Source organism: Scomber japonicus, chromosome 24 (genome assembly GCF_027409825.1).
Source record: "Scomber japonicus isolate fScoJap1 chromosome 24, fScoJap1.pri, whole genome shotgun sequence".
NCBI lineage: Eukaryota > Metazoa > Chordata > Actinopteri > Scombriformes > Scombridae > Scomber > Scomber japonicus.
In genome coordinates, this window is record NC_070601.1 from 18,668,754 (window position 1) to 18,686,887 (window position 18,134).

General features: G+C 40.4%; 1 protein-coding gene across 2 annotated transcripts in view; it reads left to right on the forward strand.

Moving 5' to 3' along the window:
* arhgap1 (Rho GTPase activating protein 1) overlaps positions 1–13,198 on the forward strand; it is a 41,559-nt gene extending 28,361 nt beyond the window's left edge. The window contains exons 7-14 of one of the 2 annotated variants that reach the window (XM_053314440.1): positions 2,411–2,509; positions 2,746–2,853; positions 3,117–3,193; positions 3,318–3,395; positions 5,748–5,876; positions 8,390–8,493; positions 8,590–8,798; positions 8,911–13,198. In XM_053314440.1, coding sequence (XP_053170415.1) covers positions 2,411–2,509; positions 2,746–2,853; positions 3,117–3,193; positions 3,318–3,395; positions 5,748–5,876; positions 8,390–8,493; positions 8,590–8,757 — 763 coding nt within the window. In that variant the 3' untranslated portion in view covers positions 8,758–8,798; positions 8,911–13,198. Of the gene's footprint in view, positions 1–2,410; positions 2,510–2,745; positions 2,854–3,116; positions 3,194–3,317; positions 3,396–5,747; positions 5,877–8,389; positions 8,494–8,589 lie in introns of both variants that reach the window. The other variant, XM_053314439.1, reaches the window with a different exon arrangement.
* The last annotated feature ends 4,936 nt before the right edge of the window (positions 13,199–18,134 follow it).

The window sequence follows — 18,134 nt, forward strand, 5'->3', positions numbered from 1 at the left end:
GCCAGCCAACCCCGGTCTATTCAGTACATGCTTTAAGCCAGGTAAGCCCATCCACCTTATTACCATTATCATTGCTCAACTTTTTGTTTGGGCTTAATGGGCCAAAACCAAGTGTACTCAAGCACAGCTGCCTCCGACACACACGTTCCGCAAAAACATAACGTGTGCTGTGCGCCGGTAAAACACAACACAGCCAATCAATTAACACAACGCACTATGATTAAAAAGTACAAGCATATTCTTCTGAGTCATGCCTGAGTCATGCAGTAGCTTACTACAGATACTTGTGTAAAAAAGATGTACTGATTCAACTCTTTACTCCAGTGATCATTCACGCTCGCAGCCTCTCCAGCGGAGCAGCTATAGAACAGACTTAGTTTAACTGAATGACTTAGAAGTCGCCAAATGACTTACTTTAACGAATTTTGTTAGTTTATATAATGCAGATTTGTAAAATATTACTTTTATGAGGGTCACAGTCACAGACTGTATAAACTTAGCATTTGATAATTGTGGTAGCAGCGGTGCAGCAGATGTAATGAAGTCCACGCAGCACGCTGGATGCAAACTAATATTGAGCCTATATCCTATTCATTATAATGTCCATGGACATAAATTGAGTTATTTTGCCTTAATAATGATACAATCATACACAAAAAATGGTCGGACTGGGAAACCTATATGCATAATGTCTCATCGTTGCATTTAGTGTTACTTGAAATGACCAGGGCTCAGCTAATGTTGCCTTTTAAAAATCGTTGATTTCCCGGGAAAAATATTAAATATTTTAAAAATATTAATTAATATTAATTAATTAAGTGTACAGTGCTCAAGCACACCTCTTCCACTGTGCCAGGGAAGTGTACCGTACTCAAGCACGGTACACTTGCACTCACACCAGCCAAATAATGGCACCATAGACTGTATAAAAGAAACCGACCAGTATGAATGAAGTGAGCTCACGGGGCGAGCACGCGGGGAATAAAAAGACGACAGTTTATGAAAGAAGGTCTTTCATTTCATTGGATCACTTGCTGGTGACGATCAGCCTGTGGGCGGATTTAAGAGACCACACGTGGGGTAGAAGCCGCTGATTGGCTGAGAAGCTTTCACTCAAAGCTTTCCTCAGGCTGCTTATTGGATGAACAGCTAGAATGAAAACTAACTAATGCTGTGTCCGAAATCACTCACTACATACTATGGGCCTGAGTCAAAATGGGTGGGCCTGGACCTAAAATCCATTCTCCATTCATCCATCCATCCCTCCATTCTAACCTGTAATTTTGTTGTACATTCATTGTATAATGATAATGAAGCTCATTTACCCTTTACAATGCCGACCAGTCAACCAGAACCCCAGCTCGTCATTTAAAAATACATTTTATTTTAATACAATAATATAATACAATACAAAGCACAATTACTGTGCTTACTGCTTGGAAGGATTATTTTCACCAGAAATTTTTACTGTAAGTGTAAAAAAATAGGTACCGGACTTGGCAGATTTTACCTGAGTCCTGTAATTACCGGATAACGGAAACCCAGTATGTGGTTGTCACCGTCCGTTGCTTAGGGGCGACTGGGCATTTCCCGACTGGGGCCTCATTAACCACGTCATCGCTGGGGGATCACATTACCCCCCTGCGCCCGTTATCGGCCAGCCAAGGACCGGTAAATGACCAGCCAAGGAGCAATCAAGGAAACGGGAACTTTGAAATGGCTTCATCTGTAACATCAATTGTCTACAATATATTTATCACTTTTATCTTTTGCACCAAGTAAAAAAAAAAAAAAAAAGAATAGCACACAGTTCAGTTAGTGAGTGTGTCAAAGGTAGAGCAATGTTACCTGAGTGGTGTGAATACCTCTGTTACTTTTCCATGAGCCTTGATTTCCTGTGAATTCAATGAATCATATCTTTTCATGTCATCTCTCATAGGACGCTTCAAGCATAACCAGTGCTTTAAATTAGGAATGACAACAGGTTTATCTGGTATGGCTTTGGAGCAACTTTATGAAAAGATTAAATCACTAAGGCATGACTCTAGTGACATCAAGTGGCAGCCATACAAAACTGCAACACTAGAAAATTTGTCTTGTTTTTGATTTACAATTTTCAGGTTAATGACAGATCCCTGCGTGTAGTAATACCAACCCTGCGTGTAGTAATACCATTCCAACAATAATACATTTGATACTGGAAAGTAACTGAGTGCTTCACATTCAAACTTTTATAGTACAGACACATTTTTCAAAATGTTAAGCAGTAAATATGATGCACAAATAAGTATTATGCTTACCTGTCCAATAACTAATGTCAAAACTGTATAATTAATGAAGTATTTCAGAACTTTTCAAATCAAAAACCTTAGGCTTTTCCTGAGCACATTTTGTGTCTTTCTCTGTGTAGTTTTAAATTTGGCAGGAAGATCAACTATGTGAGCTATCTGAGTGAGCTGGAGGACGTGGTGAAGTGTGAGCAGCTGGTTATTCCTGCCCGTGTCAAAGAGTAAGAACTGGTGTTCAGATTTGATTCTAAAAATCCATTTTGAAAGGATACACAATGCATTTGACTTCCTACTACGTTCCACTGTACACACTATACACACTTTTGAATATATTTTGGTGGTGAAATAGCAGATTGTTTTACATTCACTAATGTTTTACCTATTATCCACTCTCACAATTACAGTACAGCTGTGTTAACCTTTACTGCTGATAATCTAACTTTGTCTCTGTGTCCAGGTACGACAACAAGTTGAGAGCATCTCTGAAACCAGCTGCCCAGCCTCCCATGTCTCCTCCTCGCAGCCCTCCCCTCCCCAACCAGATCTTTGGGGTTCCACTCACAGTGTAAGTCACTATATCTCTGCCAATCTGTCTGTTATATCCAGCTTTGGCATGTTGAAATGACTGGCGCTTATAGAAACATTTCCTTGTCTCTAGATTAAAGGCTTCACAGATTGTACACTACAGTTGTTTTAGATATGTATTAAAGCCCCAATCAAATTATAATGACCTTTAGTTCAAGCATGTCATCCTAACGTGTGTGTGTGTGTGTGTGTGTGTGTGTGTGTGTGTGTGTGTGTGTGTGTGTGTGTGTGTGTGTGTGTCAGTCTCAGGCAGAGGAGTCCAGATAATGATTCAGTTCCTGTGGTGATGAGAGACACCATTAGCTTCCTTTCAGAGCAAGGTGACTCTTATCTTCTAGTTGTACAAACCCAAACACACACGCTCAAAAGAATTTAATAAATTCATTCCGTAACAACTTCCTGATTGCTCCTTTCTGTGTGTGTGTGTGTGTGTGCGCGTGTCAGGTTTGGAGATTGAGGGCATCTTCAGACGGTCTGCCAATGTGACCCTGGTAAAGGAGGTCCAGCTCAAGTACAACTCAGGTAGGTTATATTGGCCTGTTTTAGCCAATGTGGAACCACATGGCTCTTATGAAGTCTGAACAGTCATAAATCACATGAAATCCAATTTTTGCAAACTAGATTGAAACCACCTTTGGGAGGTAGTTTCAAATTGCATTTGGACAGATGTGTCTGAGTCTGAACAGCTCCAAACACTCAAATCGGATTTGACTGTCTGTGACATCTCTCTACGTCTCTATGCTACGTCACTCTATGCGACACCAGACCTGTGCTTATTCCAGTTCTTGTTGCTAGCTGATATCTATGGAGGAAATGGAGGACGTCGAAAACATCAGTCCTTGGACAGAGGACGATACCAAATTCTTAATCTTTGGGGAGATTGCTCTGTTCAAGCGAAGCTCGAGGGTTTATTTATACAGCGCATTTGTGCCAGCCAACCCCGGTCTATTCAGTGCATGCTTTAAGCCAGGTAAGCCCATCCACCTTTTGTTTGGGCTTAATGGGGTATTTGGTTCCATTGTCACACAAATCACGCACAGAGATTCAGAATCCGAATAGTGTTCATGGATGTCGGAACTATTTTCTGAGAGGCGGTGCAGGATTTTTGTTGGGAGGGGCGGGGGAAGCACGCACACGTATCAAAGAGGATTTGATTTGAAGTTATTTTATAATAGCACGCAGTTATAAGAGAACTATCATGGATGAACACCGCATCTTTATTGTTAATAAAATTAAACTTTGATAACTAAATCAAGCCTTTTAAGGAACATGACAGCATTATTTGTACCCTTGAATGAAAAAATAAATAAACAAATAAAAGTCTTTGCTCTTGATTCAGGGCTTTCGTGCATTTCCAAAAGTGGACCTTCTCTCAGTTGACCTGATGAAGATTTTAAGCAGGGTCGAGACATCGCTTTCATCCATAAGGTCACTGTGAGCTTTCATAATGGCCAAATCTCTCCTGCGTCATGGTGCTGCGCAGCCAGGTTTTCAGCCTGCACAAGACTGAGAGAGAGCGACAGATATGGGCCAGATAGAGTTTAATGAGCATTAATTATATGAAAAAGATAAAAGTAAGTCAGACAAATTGTTTTTAACTTCAGATTCTTTATTAGGGCCCGAGCGCTGACCAGCGCGAAGCCCTATTGTATCTGTCAAGATTATTTTTTTATTTTTATTTTTTTCTTGCATGATAACGCCCTTTATGCCCCCCTAAACGTGCCCCAAAACTCACCGTCATTCGTGGTTGCTGTGGTGACGCGGCAAATTTCGATGTCTCGCCATGAAATGTCAAACCCTCATAACTTGACTCCACATGGTCTGAGCTTTTCCAAATTTCATATGGTTGTTCAGCGTCCTGGTCTGAAAACATGTACAGTCTCATATTTAGTGACAGTCATAGCACCACCTACTGGCAACAGGAAGTCACTTGTGTCATTCTTTCACTAATTACTCCCATAATCTTAAGTATTTACACTTGAAATTATCTCAGCTGAGACATAAGACCTTGGTGATGCTACATTCTCCGACTGAGCCGCAGCCCGACATGCGTGGTGGGGCGAGGGCCCGTTCATCGCTGCTTGCAGCTTTAATTATTATCATTATTGTTACAGTAACTAACTACTTAATTAACTATTGGTGTAAAACTGAAAACTCAACCACACATATATGCTGGACATAGTGGGGGCACTACACACATCTACAACTACACACGTCACTCACTTAGAAAAGATGTAAAACTGAATATCTGTGTCTCCACTGTGGTTGTCACCGTCCGTTGAAATACTACGTATTAAATAGCGCGTCCTGTTTTGAATCACTAGACTGGATTTGTCTCATGGGCTATATATTGGTTTGACAGTGACAGTGATCAGTCAGAGGAGTTGTTAAGTGTCCGTGAGTGTTTCTGGTGACGGACGGTGTCCTGTCAGATGTACGACAGCTTCAATTACATCCTTAATTTCTAATGGATTAACTATATTGCACCCTTCATTAGGCGACTTTATACAGAAGAATAGAAGTAAAACAAGTAATATTAATGTATATAATATTTAGCCCAGTATTTTAATCAGGATTAATCACAGAGTTGTAATGTGATAAATCCAGTTATTTGTTTTTAATCGTTTGACAGCCTAGTCTTTTCTATGAGCAGTGGGTCTAAACCCGCTGCTCCTCCCTGTGGACAAATGAGACATTGCAGCTGGATAATGACCCAAAACATAAGCCAGAACTACCTTAGGAAAAAAGACCAAGATGGTAAGCTTGAAAACATTTTTTCAATAAAAAACTGGAAAAATTGGGGTGTTTTGACCAGTAGTGTAAACACACTACTGGTTTCTTTCCTAATTGTGTGTTTGTGTGTGTGTTTTGTAGGTACGGCAGTTGACTTCAAAGAGATGGAAGATGTCCACTTAGCTGCTGTGATTCTGAAGACGTTTCTAAGGGAACTACCTGAGCCTCTGCTGACTTACCAACTCTACAACGATATTGTCAACTTCACCTGTATGTTCTCCGATATTGATAGAATTATCTATTATTTGGCGAGATGGTGCCAATGTAATAAATTAAAAATGACTTCCTGTGCATTCAGGTCATGGACAGGGTATAATTCCTCCCTCCTTACCTTTAGTGAAAACTATTGCACTTTGATTTTCAGTTCTGCCACAGTACGGCACCTTAGGGGCAGCTGTGGCAGCTGTGGCTCAGGAGGTAGAGTGGTCGTCCACAAATCAGAAAATCTGTGGTTCGACTCCCCGCTCCTCCTCTCCACGTGTCAAAGTGTCCTTGGGCAAGATATTTAACCCCATATTGCTCCCGATGGCTATTTTCCCCCTGATGAGCAGGGGTTAGGGGGCCCAAATAGCTGTAATAAATGTCAAATTATTAATTGCCTTAACACAGAAAATCATCATTTAGCAGTGGTGCTATATGTTGAAAGTATATAGGGGAAACACAGAAAGAAAGAAAGAAAGATTGAGACAGAAATAAAAAGTATGCGAGTAAGAGTGGGAACATGTTCATGGATAGATGGATAGTTGAAACTAAAACTTCATTTTTACTTTGTAATTATTTGATGTAATTCAGTGTAATTCTGTCATTAATCAGTTAAATATATGAACTACACTGCAGAATGGAGTCTCTGGAACAAGCAGGGTCAAAGCTTATTGGTAGTATTGTCAGTGTCCACAGCTAAACAGTAAACCTGGGAAAATGTGTGAGTTCTCACTCACCACTAGGGATGTGCATAAGACTATTTTTTCATGGTTGACTAATCAAATATTCGCTGCATCCCGACATTCACAGGGGCTAAATAAATAGATAATGCGTCCAAAAATAACTTTACATATTAAGTTTTAACTGAGCAAACTTGTATTTATTTAAATTATAATCAGCCTTCATTTCTTTACAGAAACCCTTTAATTAAAAGAAAAAATGTTACAGACTTACAGACCCCTAAAACGGAGTGGAATTTTACAATCATGTTAGCAATGAGAGATGTAACACTGGTTTTCTCACTGCGACTTTTGTCACACTTTCAAGGAGCTGTTACAAATGTTGACATACTAGTTTGGTAAGTACCATCAGGTCCGTCTCCCTCAGTAACCATCACAGCAGATGGATGCTTTTTCACAGTCAGAAGTTTGCCCACGCTGGACTTTTGTGTGGCTTCGTCTGCATCACATTCCCACCAGTCAGCTAGCTAGCAGGCCAACCTTCTACCGACTCAAAGAAGCCAAGGGCAGCAGTAAAAATTCACTCTATGTCAGGTTCTACTTCAACACAAGGCGGAGGTGATTTTCAGAAATTACTCTCCAGTAGTTGTTAATGAACCCCTTCATATTAGACTACACAGCTCAATAGCTTAAGTTTCTCAATGAAAAAAAAAAAGACCACACCATAAAGGTCGACCCTGCGAACGATTATTTAATGACACATCCCTATTCACCTCAGACCTGTCTTCCTACTGCACCATTGATTATCTGACATACACACAAACAGGAAAACATCAGAAAATGTCATTGTCTACTACTTACAGTAAATAAACTTTGTCTGCTACAGCATACATATTCACTCCATAGATGACTTCTATTCATGATGGCTCCTCCTAGCAGATGGTCACACTGAGCCTGACAGCGTCCTGCTATACAGCCCAAGAGCCACAGACTATAAACAATAACTCACATTAGCTCTCTTGCTAATGTCGCCATCTTATCTAACTTACATATATGAACCCACATCAGATAGCATGCTAGATGGCTAATTAGTGCTGCAGCATGTAATCTGCAAATGTTACTTTAGTGCATTTAATTGGTTATGTGGTCTTTATTATTTAAAACCACTGTTAGCAACACACTGGCTCCACATGACTTTAGGCTTGAATATCACTTCCACTGAACAGTTTGGCATGACTATGATTGAACTAAAGAAAAGGCAAGAAGGGCTTTTTACACCATCCAATGAGGACCTGGCTCTAAATTCTAAATTCAACAATAGACCCAATAATGTTATATGGTAGTGAAGCGTGGGGTCCATTAACCACCAAACAATCTAGCCCAACCCAATCATCTCAAAACAAAAATAAAATTGTCAAATATTGTAATGAAACCACTAAATCACAAAGTAAATTAGAAATTCTATTTGACCCTAAACAGAGAGTACATAGTACTAGCGTAGTATCAGAGCACCTGACTACCACCTGACTGATAGAAAAACACTGACAATGTGCAGACTGTTTTGAAACAACCCTCAGAAACTGCTTTATCTATGTGGGGAGAAGAGTCAATATGACCTTTACTTAGTTGCAACACTCAGGTGTTCCAACTAAGTAAAGGTAAATCAATGAATCTGATTACTGATCTGTCACATTTATACAGAGATTTTAACCAAATTTGAGAACCACATTTGTACAGTGCATGTAAACACATTTCAATTTCTTCATAACCTGATGTAAATGTACTGATTTACTACTCCATTTACAGGAGCTCTAATTCACTCTAGTGTTTTGTGTGTTCCAGCTGTGTCCAATGACAGTCAGGTTACAGTGATGAAGACTTTGGTAGAGTCACTGCCAGAGGAGAACTACAAGTCACTGAGATACCTCATCACGTTCCTTGCACAGGTACAGATGACACACTACACTTATCATCTTACCTGTAAATTAGTTTTGTCTGTTACCTACAGGTTGCTGTGTGTGTGTGTGTGTGTGTGTTTGCAGGTGTCAGCTAATAGTGAAGTGAATAAGATGACTAACAGTAACCTGGCTGTGGTTTTTGGTCCCAACCTGCTCTGGGGGCGGGACAACGCCATGTCACTCAGCGCCATTGGACCAATCAACAACTTCACCAGAACCCTGCTGGACCAGCAACATCTGGTCTTCACCTAAATCCTGGCCCATTCTCTTCCAGTCAGAACCTCCGCTGAGAGGATACTTCTCAACCCACTGCACTTAGACTAAACCAACTCCCTCTGCTTTCCCCTTTAAACACCTACAGTAATATCCCATGAACCAATAACATTTCATTTTTGTCTCCAACCAGTCAACATTCTGATTGGGCCACAAGCAGAGCATGTTGTGTTTGAAGTGGTCATTTCCAGTCCAGATCAAAGTTGCAACTTCAGGCATAAATGGACATAAATCGAATTGTACAGTAATGCTCTCTCTAAAAATGACTTATAGCACAAAATTCAACTTATCCAAGCTTATAAATTGAATTCTCATCCATTCACAGTGACTCTCTCTGGTCCGACATATTTAACATCACTTGTTCGTGGCAAAGTTTTGACCAGGCAGGTCATTTATTTTTGCTACTTTTGTGTTGCCTGGAATAATTTCTTTCAACTTGTGCAAAAATGTTTAGTTTCAAAACCAAAACAGTGATCTGTGAGAAAATTCTGAGTCTCTCAATCAGTCACTGCCTGGTTGCAATACAGGCAACCTTCTTGACTCCTCCACCACCTTACTACACGCAACCAACCCTTCTACTTCTACTAGAAATTCTAGCCCTAATTGCATGTGTTTATAGTTAACTGTCTAAGTGAACACAGTCTGACTGTAGTCTTGTAGCAGTTGGAAATAGAGTCTCTAGACATCCCTGTCATCTCTGTATATCTGTGCAGTGCTGTTGTCAGTATGTCTCTCTGCTGTTTTCTATATAGTGCCAAAAAACAACAGAAAAATGGCCTCCAGTGTTCTGAGAAAGACCCAGAGAGAATAATAATTCTAGATAATTACAGAGAAAAGCAATGCAGTTACCAAATGTCACCTCTAGGATTATGCTCCAAAAAAAGAGATAAAAGATAAAGAGAGTGGAGGTGCACCTCCATGATAGTTTCTCAGGGGAAATTGAAAAAAAATGAACCTGGTACCAAACAGTGTGGACAATCTATAATGCTGTAATTAAAGCAGCTAGCAAAATATGAGTTGTGTCATTATACCGGCAACTCAGAAAATGTTGGAGGAAATCAGTGCTGGAGCTGGTGTAAGTAGCAGCAGCTCTATAATATACTGTACCATATCATGGTATGACTCTTTATGGCTTTCTCCTACATTTGACTTAATATTATTATTCCTGGATTTAGTCAGCATAACTTCTACCCCTGTTACAACATTAGAATTCACCAAACTCTCAGAGTACTTCTCAGAGTAGCTTTTTTTAATGGTACGGAATAGACAGCAGACTTACAGTAGCTCCATACAATGAAGTGGAATATTCAGTTGTAGAAATCTGGAAAACTTACCCGTGTTCTGCTGGCTAGAATAAGCAGGAAAATTACTTTCAGTCTTTAACAGATAACTCATTCCATTTTTCCTTAGTGCCAGAAAATTCCACCTTAAAGACCAAAACTAACATTGTTAGTCTGTCTTTTAATACGTTCTTATTTCCCTACCATGTTTATCTTATCCAAACAACCACTAGATTAGAAGCTATAGCCTCATGTTAGTTTTAAATTCCATTTTCACTCCAGGTTATAGCCAGGGCTGAATAAATTAAATGCGCTGGCACTAGGTTTAGTAGAAGACTTATATGAAAACAAATACCAATCTTATTATCATGAATCACAAAAATTGAACCAAGCTCTATTCAGGGAAAGTTGGATGCATGATTTTGATTTGAAACATCACGTCAGCTGGGTTAGTCAGTAAATTGTTCACATAATGTACTGATGTCATTCTTCAGGATTTCTGGGAGTTGAAAGCTTGTGCCCAGTGCAGCTGTTGGACTCCTGGTTGTTGTGTTGTTGTGTGAGGAGACTGTTGGTCTGATCACATGACAGTACTGATGCAAGTTATCATCATAATCTTTGTGTTGGGTTGTTGTAAATCATTATTCTTTGTTTTCCTCTAATAGTAATGATTTTGTCATCTTTAGGTGCATGGCATCACCTCTGTGTGCATTCTGGATAATTGAGTTTGGAATGGAAGATGGTGCAATAGTAATCCTTTTTATTTATTTTTATTCATCCTATATAGGCTTGGAATATTACTTTAAATAATTAATCATAATGATGTGAGTTTTATTTATATCTTTAGTTGCCTTACATTTTGCTTGAGGCTTTGTCACTAATGGAGCCTGCCCAAGTTGTATGATGGTTTCTGGATATCAGCAGGGTCCTCTGGTCTGTCAGTTAGGGATCTTCTATGCTGAGCTGTGTGATTATTGAAAATAACACTCAGCACAAGGGGTTGATTACTGAACCTCTTGAGTGCATTTGTTTTTTCATGCAGTTTGGTGTGAATTATCTTGCTTGTACAGTACCATGTCATCTTGCCTACAAACATTTCAGCATTGTTCATTCACTTTTTAGTACAAAACACTGTTTAGATATAAACTTTGTCAACCTTGAAATAGACAGAAGGAGTTGTAGACTTCCAGTTTTATCTGCCCAGGACTCTCAAAACTCAAAACAAATGAAGAAATCTGAGATAAAACATCACTCTTAAACAATCTGCGATGTAGGTTCATCTGGTTTTAAATGGTCACAAGCCAAAAATGTTTAGAAACCAGTGGTGTATGGTACACTAGTGATACACAGTACAGGTTTAAGTCACTGTTTGTAAGCTCCATTTAGACCTGCTTCAGCTACATCATCAGTCCACACTAACAGCGGCTTCAAAAGAGCTATGTGAATATAAAAAAGAAATAATCAGAAGGCAGAGGGCTAGCAGTTTCTGTACTTTGTTGTGAATCTTCAAACTTTATTTCTGGTCATCATTCAGTTTCCAAAGCTTTAGTTCAGATACCTTTCTCATTTTCTGCCAAACTTTCTCCAAATTCCACTCATTCAAATCTTTGTGTTCTGTCACATTCAAATCATAGCTATATAAGACTTTGGCTGTATTGTCACAGGAACAAAACAGTTACCTTTGTCCTGTGTGACCCTGATCAGTTTTGTCCCCTTTCTGTGGTCATGCAGTCTCTGGTGATGACTCCTGGCCAAACTCTGCTATTGATTCAGTTGTCTTTTATTCTGTAAAATGGCCAAAAAAAAAATCAAATCTTTGCTTATTGTAAGCCCCAGTCATGTCAGTGTCTTGGTATTTTGACATGTTATTGGTGTATACATGAATGTGTGTATGTGTGTGAGTGTAAATGGCCTCAAATAGACACAATAGGTCTAATTCTTGGGGTTAAAGTATATAGCTAAAAAATGAAAAACTCCTGGCTGAGGTATGTGTGTGTGTGTGTGTGTGTATACATATATATATATATATATATATTGTTGTAATGTGGAAACATAGTGACTCGAGTTTTGGTGATTCTTATTATTTGAGATAAGGACTCTTTAGGTTGAGAAAGTTGTACAACACAGCTGTCAAGACCTATTCAAAACCTCATTGCAAAAATAAGATGAGACCAAGGTAGTTTTTCTTAGCCCATGAAAGACTGACTATATGTATGTGTGTGTGTAAGTGAGAGTGTATGCATGCATGCATGCATGCATGCATGCATGCATGCTTGTGCCTTATTTGTTTTCCCCAAGTGATCATGTGATTAGCCATCAAAGTGCCAGTGTGCCCATTCTGCCATAAATTAAAACAACCTGAGGTGTGTTCCACAAAGCTTTGGTGTTTGTATGTTAAACAGTGTTCAAATTTGGATGCTAACAGGCACAGCAAACACAAAGGGGACAATGGAGCTCCTTGTCAAACTCCTCATCTGGTTGAACACAGCTCAACTGTAATGGATTATGTAATGGATAATGGATTATAGCAGGCTTGAGAAATGTAACCCTCATAAATATGGAACCCATAACTACTAAAGAGGATTAAAGCTACAAGAAAAAAATTAGTTCTCATTACGTTATTTTAATTTTAAGGTTACACATGCTTCAATAATTTCTATAATATCAAATGAATCTAATGGATTTAACAATTATTTTTTATCATCCACATACAACTAGTATCAGCTGTTGTTGCAGATATTAAAAACATGTGACTTCATGCTCTTCAAGCACTTCAGAATCCAACTATATTTTTTTCCATCTTTTGTTTTACAGTAAAATCAACCAAGTATCTTTCATGTTATTTAATTTCTATACAAATGTTTCTCCTCAACTCTGCTGTTCGATTACAGTCCTGCATAATCTATGGATCTTTGTACTGTACAGTTGTCATGGTGACAGTGAACAATATTCCTCTCTGGGAGAAATTATTTGGTTTCAAGGCAGATTTATTGATACTTAGTGATGTTATTTTCTGAACTCTTTTTCATCCTTTACTTTTGATATGCTGTGGATCTTACTCTTATATATGTACTGTATAATATAATGGTAATAAGCTGTAATATCAATGTGTGCAAACAATAAACAAATGGTGAAAGACAGCTCTAGATTTTACTGTTCCTGAAAGACAAATTACTGTGTAAGGGTTCTCCACGTTTATTCACTTTGATTACCCAAATATGCAAAGATAAAAGCATCATCACCTTTCTGTCCCATGTCATGCATATACTGTGTTCACAACATTTATATAGCATGGGTTAGGGTTAGGGTTAGGGTTAGGGTTAGTGCTCAGGAGTCCAAGGGAGGTTGTGGTGCACTGGCCTGGGGATGTGCGGTCCGTTGCATTCCCCCCGCCTCCCTGCAAATGAAATAGGTGAGTATGAGTTCCATTTTATTTGTATGCAAGTAATTTTTAATCAATTATAATATATGTATATAATTATATATGTACCACAATCAATTTTCATAACTGAAATCACCAAAAAACCTTAAAAAACCTGTGTACAATGTGGTTTATGGAAGTGTGTGGTATGTACATATGACCAGGTACAGATGCAGCCCAGGACAAACAAGATGAGAGTACAGTGACCTTGTTATTTTAAATTAAACACAGTTGACCTTAATTGAACACAGATGGAAGAAGACACAGATGATTTCCTTTAATGTCTTTATTTTTATTGATTGAGTTTTAGGTGGTGGTGTGTGTAAGTGATCTCTGTCCGAGCTATATAAAGAAGGTTATGGTTAGTCAACAAGGTTATGTAAAGAAAACAAAATTAAAAAATTCTATGTGTGAGTTTTCTTGCTCCAGATTCTCTCCACTCTCCTCCCCAGGAACAGGGATCCAGATGCGGCCTATAGTGAACTTAAGGTGAGTAATATGCTCTGTTGGGGTAGGTTGTAATTGACAGTGAGGTCCAAGGTGCGCCCTCCCCAGTGCTGTACTACTTATAATGTGTGTATGCCTTAGTATGGAGTTCTGTTCTATGAAGGTAAGTTTTATGTGTATGTGTAGACTTTATAGGTGAAGTGGGTCGGTCACTGCAGCGAGGCCTCACTCACACCAGGCAGGGTTATGTTTAGCTGTCTGCACCAGTGAGAGAGGACCCCACTAGCAGTTTCCGGAGTCCAGTGGATGTTGTTCTTTTGAGTGTGAAAGAGTTCCTGAGGAAGTGGGTGAAGAAAGGAGAAGTTCTGTTGTATGTATAGATTGATTTTGTGTAATTTATTCTTTTGTGCTGTTGATAAGCGTGGTGAGAAGTTAATGATAGGGATCCAAATTTCAGCACTGGGGAAGGCGCAGCTGGCCTTTTCATGCATGGAGCGGAGCTGTTCGATTGTGGCTGAATCCGCATCCTCGTCCCTGTTATAAAGTCCCACTGAAAGAATCAATACCCGAACCTGGCTGTGTTGTCCCGACTTCAGTATTAATTTTTTGAAGTCGTTGAAGGTAGCCCCCGGGTAGCTATCAGCCTGCACCGTGTAGTATGAAAGTTGGGGGATAAAACCAATGTTAGTGTCCCCCAGGATGAGAAATTCTTTGCGTGTTGGGATTTCCCAGTCCTGGAGCTCGTTGCCAGGTCCGGCCGCATGACAGATGGGGCTGGGGTACTCGTCCTCGGTCTCCTCCTCCTCGGGCCACTCACATGACTGCGACACAGTTAGATCTTGTGAAGGGGGGTCAGGGATCGGTACAGATTCTGTCATATTGACTTTCTGACCATGATATTTCATCATTTGGTCCCCCCTATGATCTTTTGTGTGTGCCCGGGGACTGGCCTCTGGGTCAGAGTATGTCCCCTTGTTGTGAGGAGGAGACCATGGGAGTGTGGACACCCGAGTGGAATTGATGTCCACCTCCAGCACACCTCTGTCACGGCCAGAGCATGTAGGCTTGGTGTTGGAGCTCCAGGACTGGGTAGCCTGATTGACTGTTTGGGTGGTAATGTTTTGTTTTTTAACAGACTGATAGCTGTTCCCAGGGGCCACGATGGCCGCCGTCCTCTGGAGGTCCTGCCTGGGGGAAGAAGAAGTGGTGGGTAAGAGGAAGTCAGAGGTGGGAGAGGGGGAGGAAGAAACAGGTATGTCCGGAGGAGGATCCGGAGGGGATGGAGGTGGTGGGGGGTGGGGGCCTGTAGGGAAAAGGAGTGAATGTGTTATGTTGATGGTGTCCGGGTCCAGTCTGGCTCCATATCGTTTTCTAGCCCAGTTTGTGGCTACGTTAAGAGCCAGCTGGTTACTCTGTGTTCTGGGGAGGGAAGTGATGAGGTTAGTGTAGTGTTCCTTGAGTATAACCATGTTATTGTGCATCCACGTGTTTGTGTTTTGTGTGATCCGGTCCTGAGTATTGTCAGTGGGTGAAGCAGGTTTAATGAAGTGTGTGAGTCTTTGTGTCTGTTTTAACATGCCTGTGGGTATTTGTCCTGTGTTTATGGCTGTATCTATGATCCTTGAGTGATGAACTGCTTGTATGAGCTTAAAATGTTTTTTAGCTGATGCTCTAATGTCCGGATCCAAAGCCTGTCGTGATGATGTAGTTGAGTGACTGTAGTTGTGTGCATGTGTGGTGTATGAGGCTCTGCCCCTAGTGTGATGTGTGTTGGGTGCGATGTAGGGGGCCCTGTGGTACTCGGCTGCAGGCCTGCCTTGTCCCCCACATCCCTGCCCACACCGGTGTCTGCAACCCTCCACCAAACTTGCACCCATGTGTGGAGCACCCACCTGTTGCCAGTTACTGCTGTTGTTGCTCCTGTAATGTGGTTCCTTCCTCTTTCTAGGTCCCGTGTGTCCCGGATTAGGGTGTCTGGGGTTCCTGGAAAACATACTTGATGTTCTGGAGGTTAGGTCCGTGGAGTAGCAGAAAAAGGTTTAAAAAGGCCAGATGGCGGTGCGGTGTTAAATGGTGGTGCTCCTAGGGTGATATTAAAACTTAACTTTTAATAAATAAGTTTAAAATACCAACAACGGGTTTAAAAAGTGGTTTAAAAGGCCGAATTGCTATAAAAAGGGTAAAACAAGACAATCCGGTGAGAGCAAGGTCCCTGACGTTTCGCACTCCTGGTGCTTCTTCAGAGGGAAACTGTGGGAAAAACGGGTTAGGGTTAGGGTTAGGGTTAGGGTTAGGGGTTAGGGTTAGGGTTAGGTTTGGGTTAGGGTTAGTGCTCAGGAGTCCAAGGGAGGTTGTGGTGCACTGGCCTGGGGACGTGCGGTCCGTTGTATTCCCCCGCCTCCCTGCAAATGAAATAGGTGAGTAGGAGTTCCATTTTAATTGTATGTAAGTTATTTTAAATCAATCATAATATATGTATATAATTATATATGCACAACAATCAATTTTCATAACTGAAATCACCAAAACACCTTTAAAAACCTGTGTACATTGTGGTTTATGGAAGTGTGTGGTATGTACATATGACCAGGTACAGATGCAGCCCAGGACAAACAAGATGAGAGTACAGTGACCTTGTTATTTTAAATTAAACACAGTTGACCTTAATTGAACACAGATGGAAGAAGACACAGATGATTTCCTTTAATGTCTTTATTTTTATTGATTGAGTTTTAGGTGGTGGTGTGTGTAGTGATCTCTGTCCGAGCTATATAAAGAAGGTGATGGTTAGTCAACAAGGTTATGTAAAGAAAACAAAAATAAAAAAATTCTGTGTGTGAGTTTTCTTGCTCCAGATTCTCTCCACTCTCCTCCCCAGGAACAGGGATCCAGATGCGGCCTATAGTGAACTTAAGGTGAGTATGCTCTGTTGGGGTAGGTTGTAATTGACAGTGAGGTACAAGGTACGCCCTCCCCAGTGCTGTACTGCTTATAATGTGTGTATGCCTTAGTATGGAGTTCTGTTCTATGGAGTTAAGTATTATGTGTATGTGTGACTTTATAGGTGAAGTGGGTCGGTCACTGCAGCGGGGCCTCACTCTCACCAGGCAGGGTTATGTTTAGTTGTCTGCACCAGTGAGAGAAGACCCCACTAGCAGTTTCCAGGGTCCAGTGGATGTTATTCTTTTGAGTGTGAAAGAGTTCCTGAGGAAGTGGGTGAAGAAAAAGGAATTTCTGTTGTATGTAGAGATTGATTTTGTTTAATTTATTCTTTTGTGCTGTAGATAAGCGTGGTAGGGTTAGGGTTAGGGTTAGGGGTTAGGGTTAATCAGTGAAGTAGACTGGTCAGATGAACAGGGGGATTTTTTCTTTCAATACAACTTCCTTTTGTTTGTGTACTACATACTAACCCTAACTATAGGAGGATGGACTATAGGAGATGTTCAGCAGCTGAACTTGAATTACAGATTTAAAGAAACATCACCCAGTTTGGTGCATTTATCTTCAATAAGTTGTTGTAGTAACACAAAATGGCCACTGAGTACCCATTATAAAAACAACACATCATGTTAAATTGTGAATTTGATTTTTTGTGTCTCTGTTGTCTGCAGGCTGAATGTAAACCAGTTAGGTTACCTGAACTGTGCCAACTGTTTTTCTATAAAAGTCAAACACGAGTTTCCTGAGTGCCTCTTATTTCTTCTGTTGACTTTCCCCTGCTGCATTGTATTGTATTTTATTCTATTCTGTCTTACACTGTGTAATTCTATGAACAGCTTTTGAAGTTAGCATGAAATGTGCCATGCTGTATTTGTAGTTGTAACATTAACATTGGTTGTGACAGGATTGTGACTTTTTATGCCACATAAGCAGCATAAATGCCACACGCTATGATATATGAAAGACAGCAGTATACCTCTGGGCCTAACCCTCAGCCCTCTGGCCCTAACCCTAACCCCCAGCCAACTCAATCATGACAGACCACTGCACTGACTTGTATTCAAAATGAACCCTAACCCTAACCCAGTTGGGGGGAGGGGTTAAATTTCACAAACCTAACCCATCCACTAACCCTAAAACCCTCAACAACACATTTAATCATAATCCTTGAATTAATTAAAGAACAATCACACTGATTGGCATTAAGGGTTAGGGTTAGGGTAGGGAGAAAGGAGGAGCACGGTCCTTCCCACCCCGGAACCCCCAAT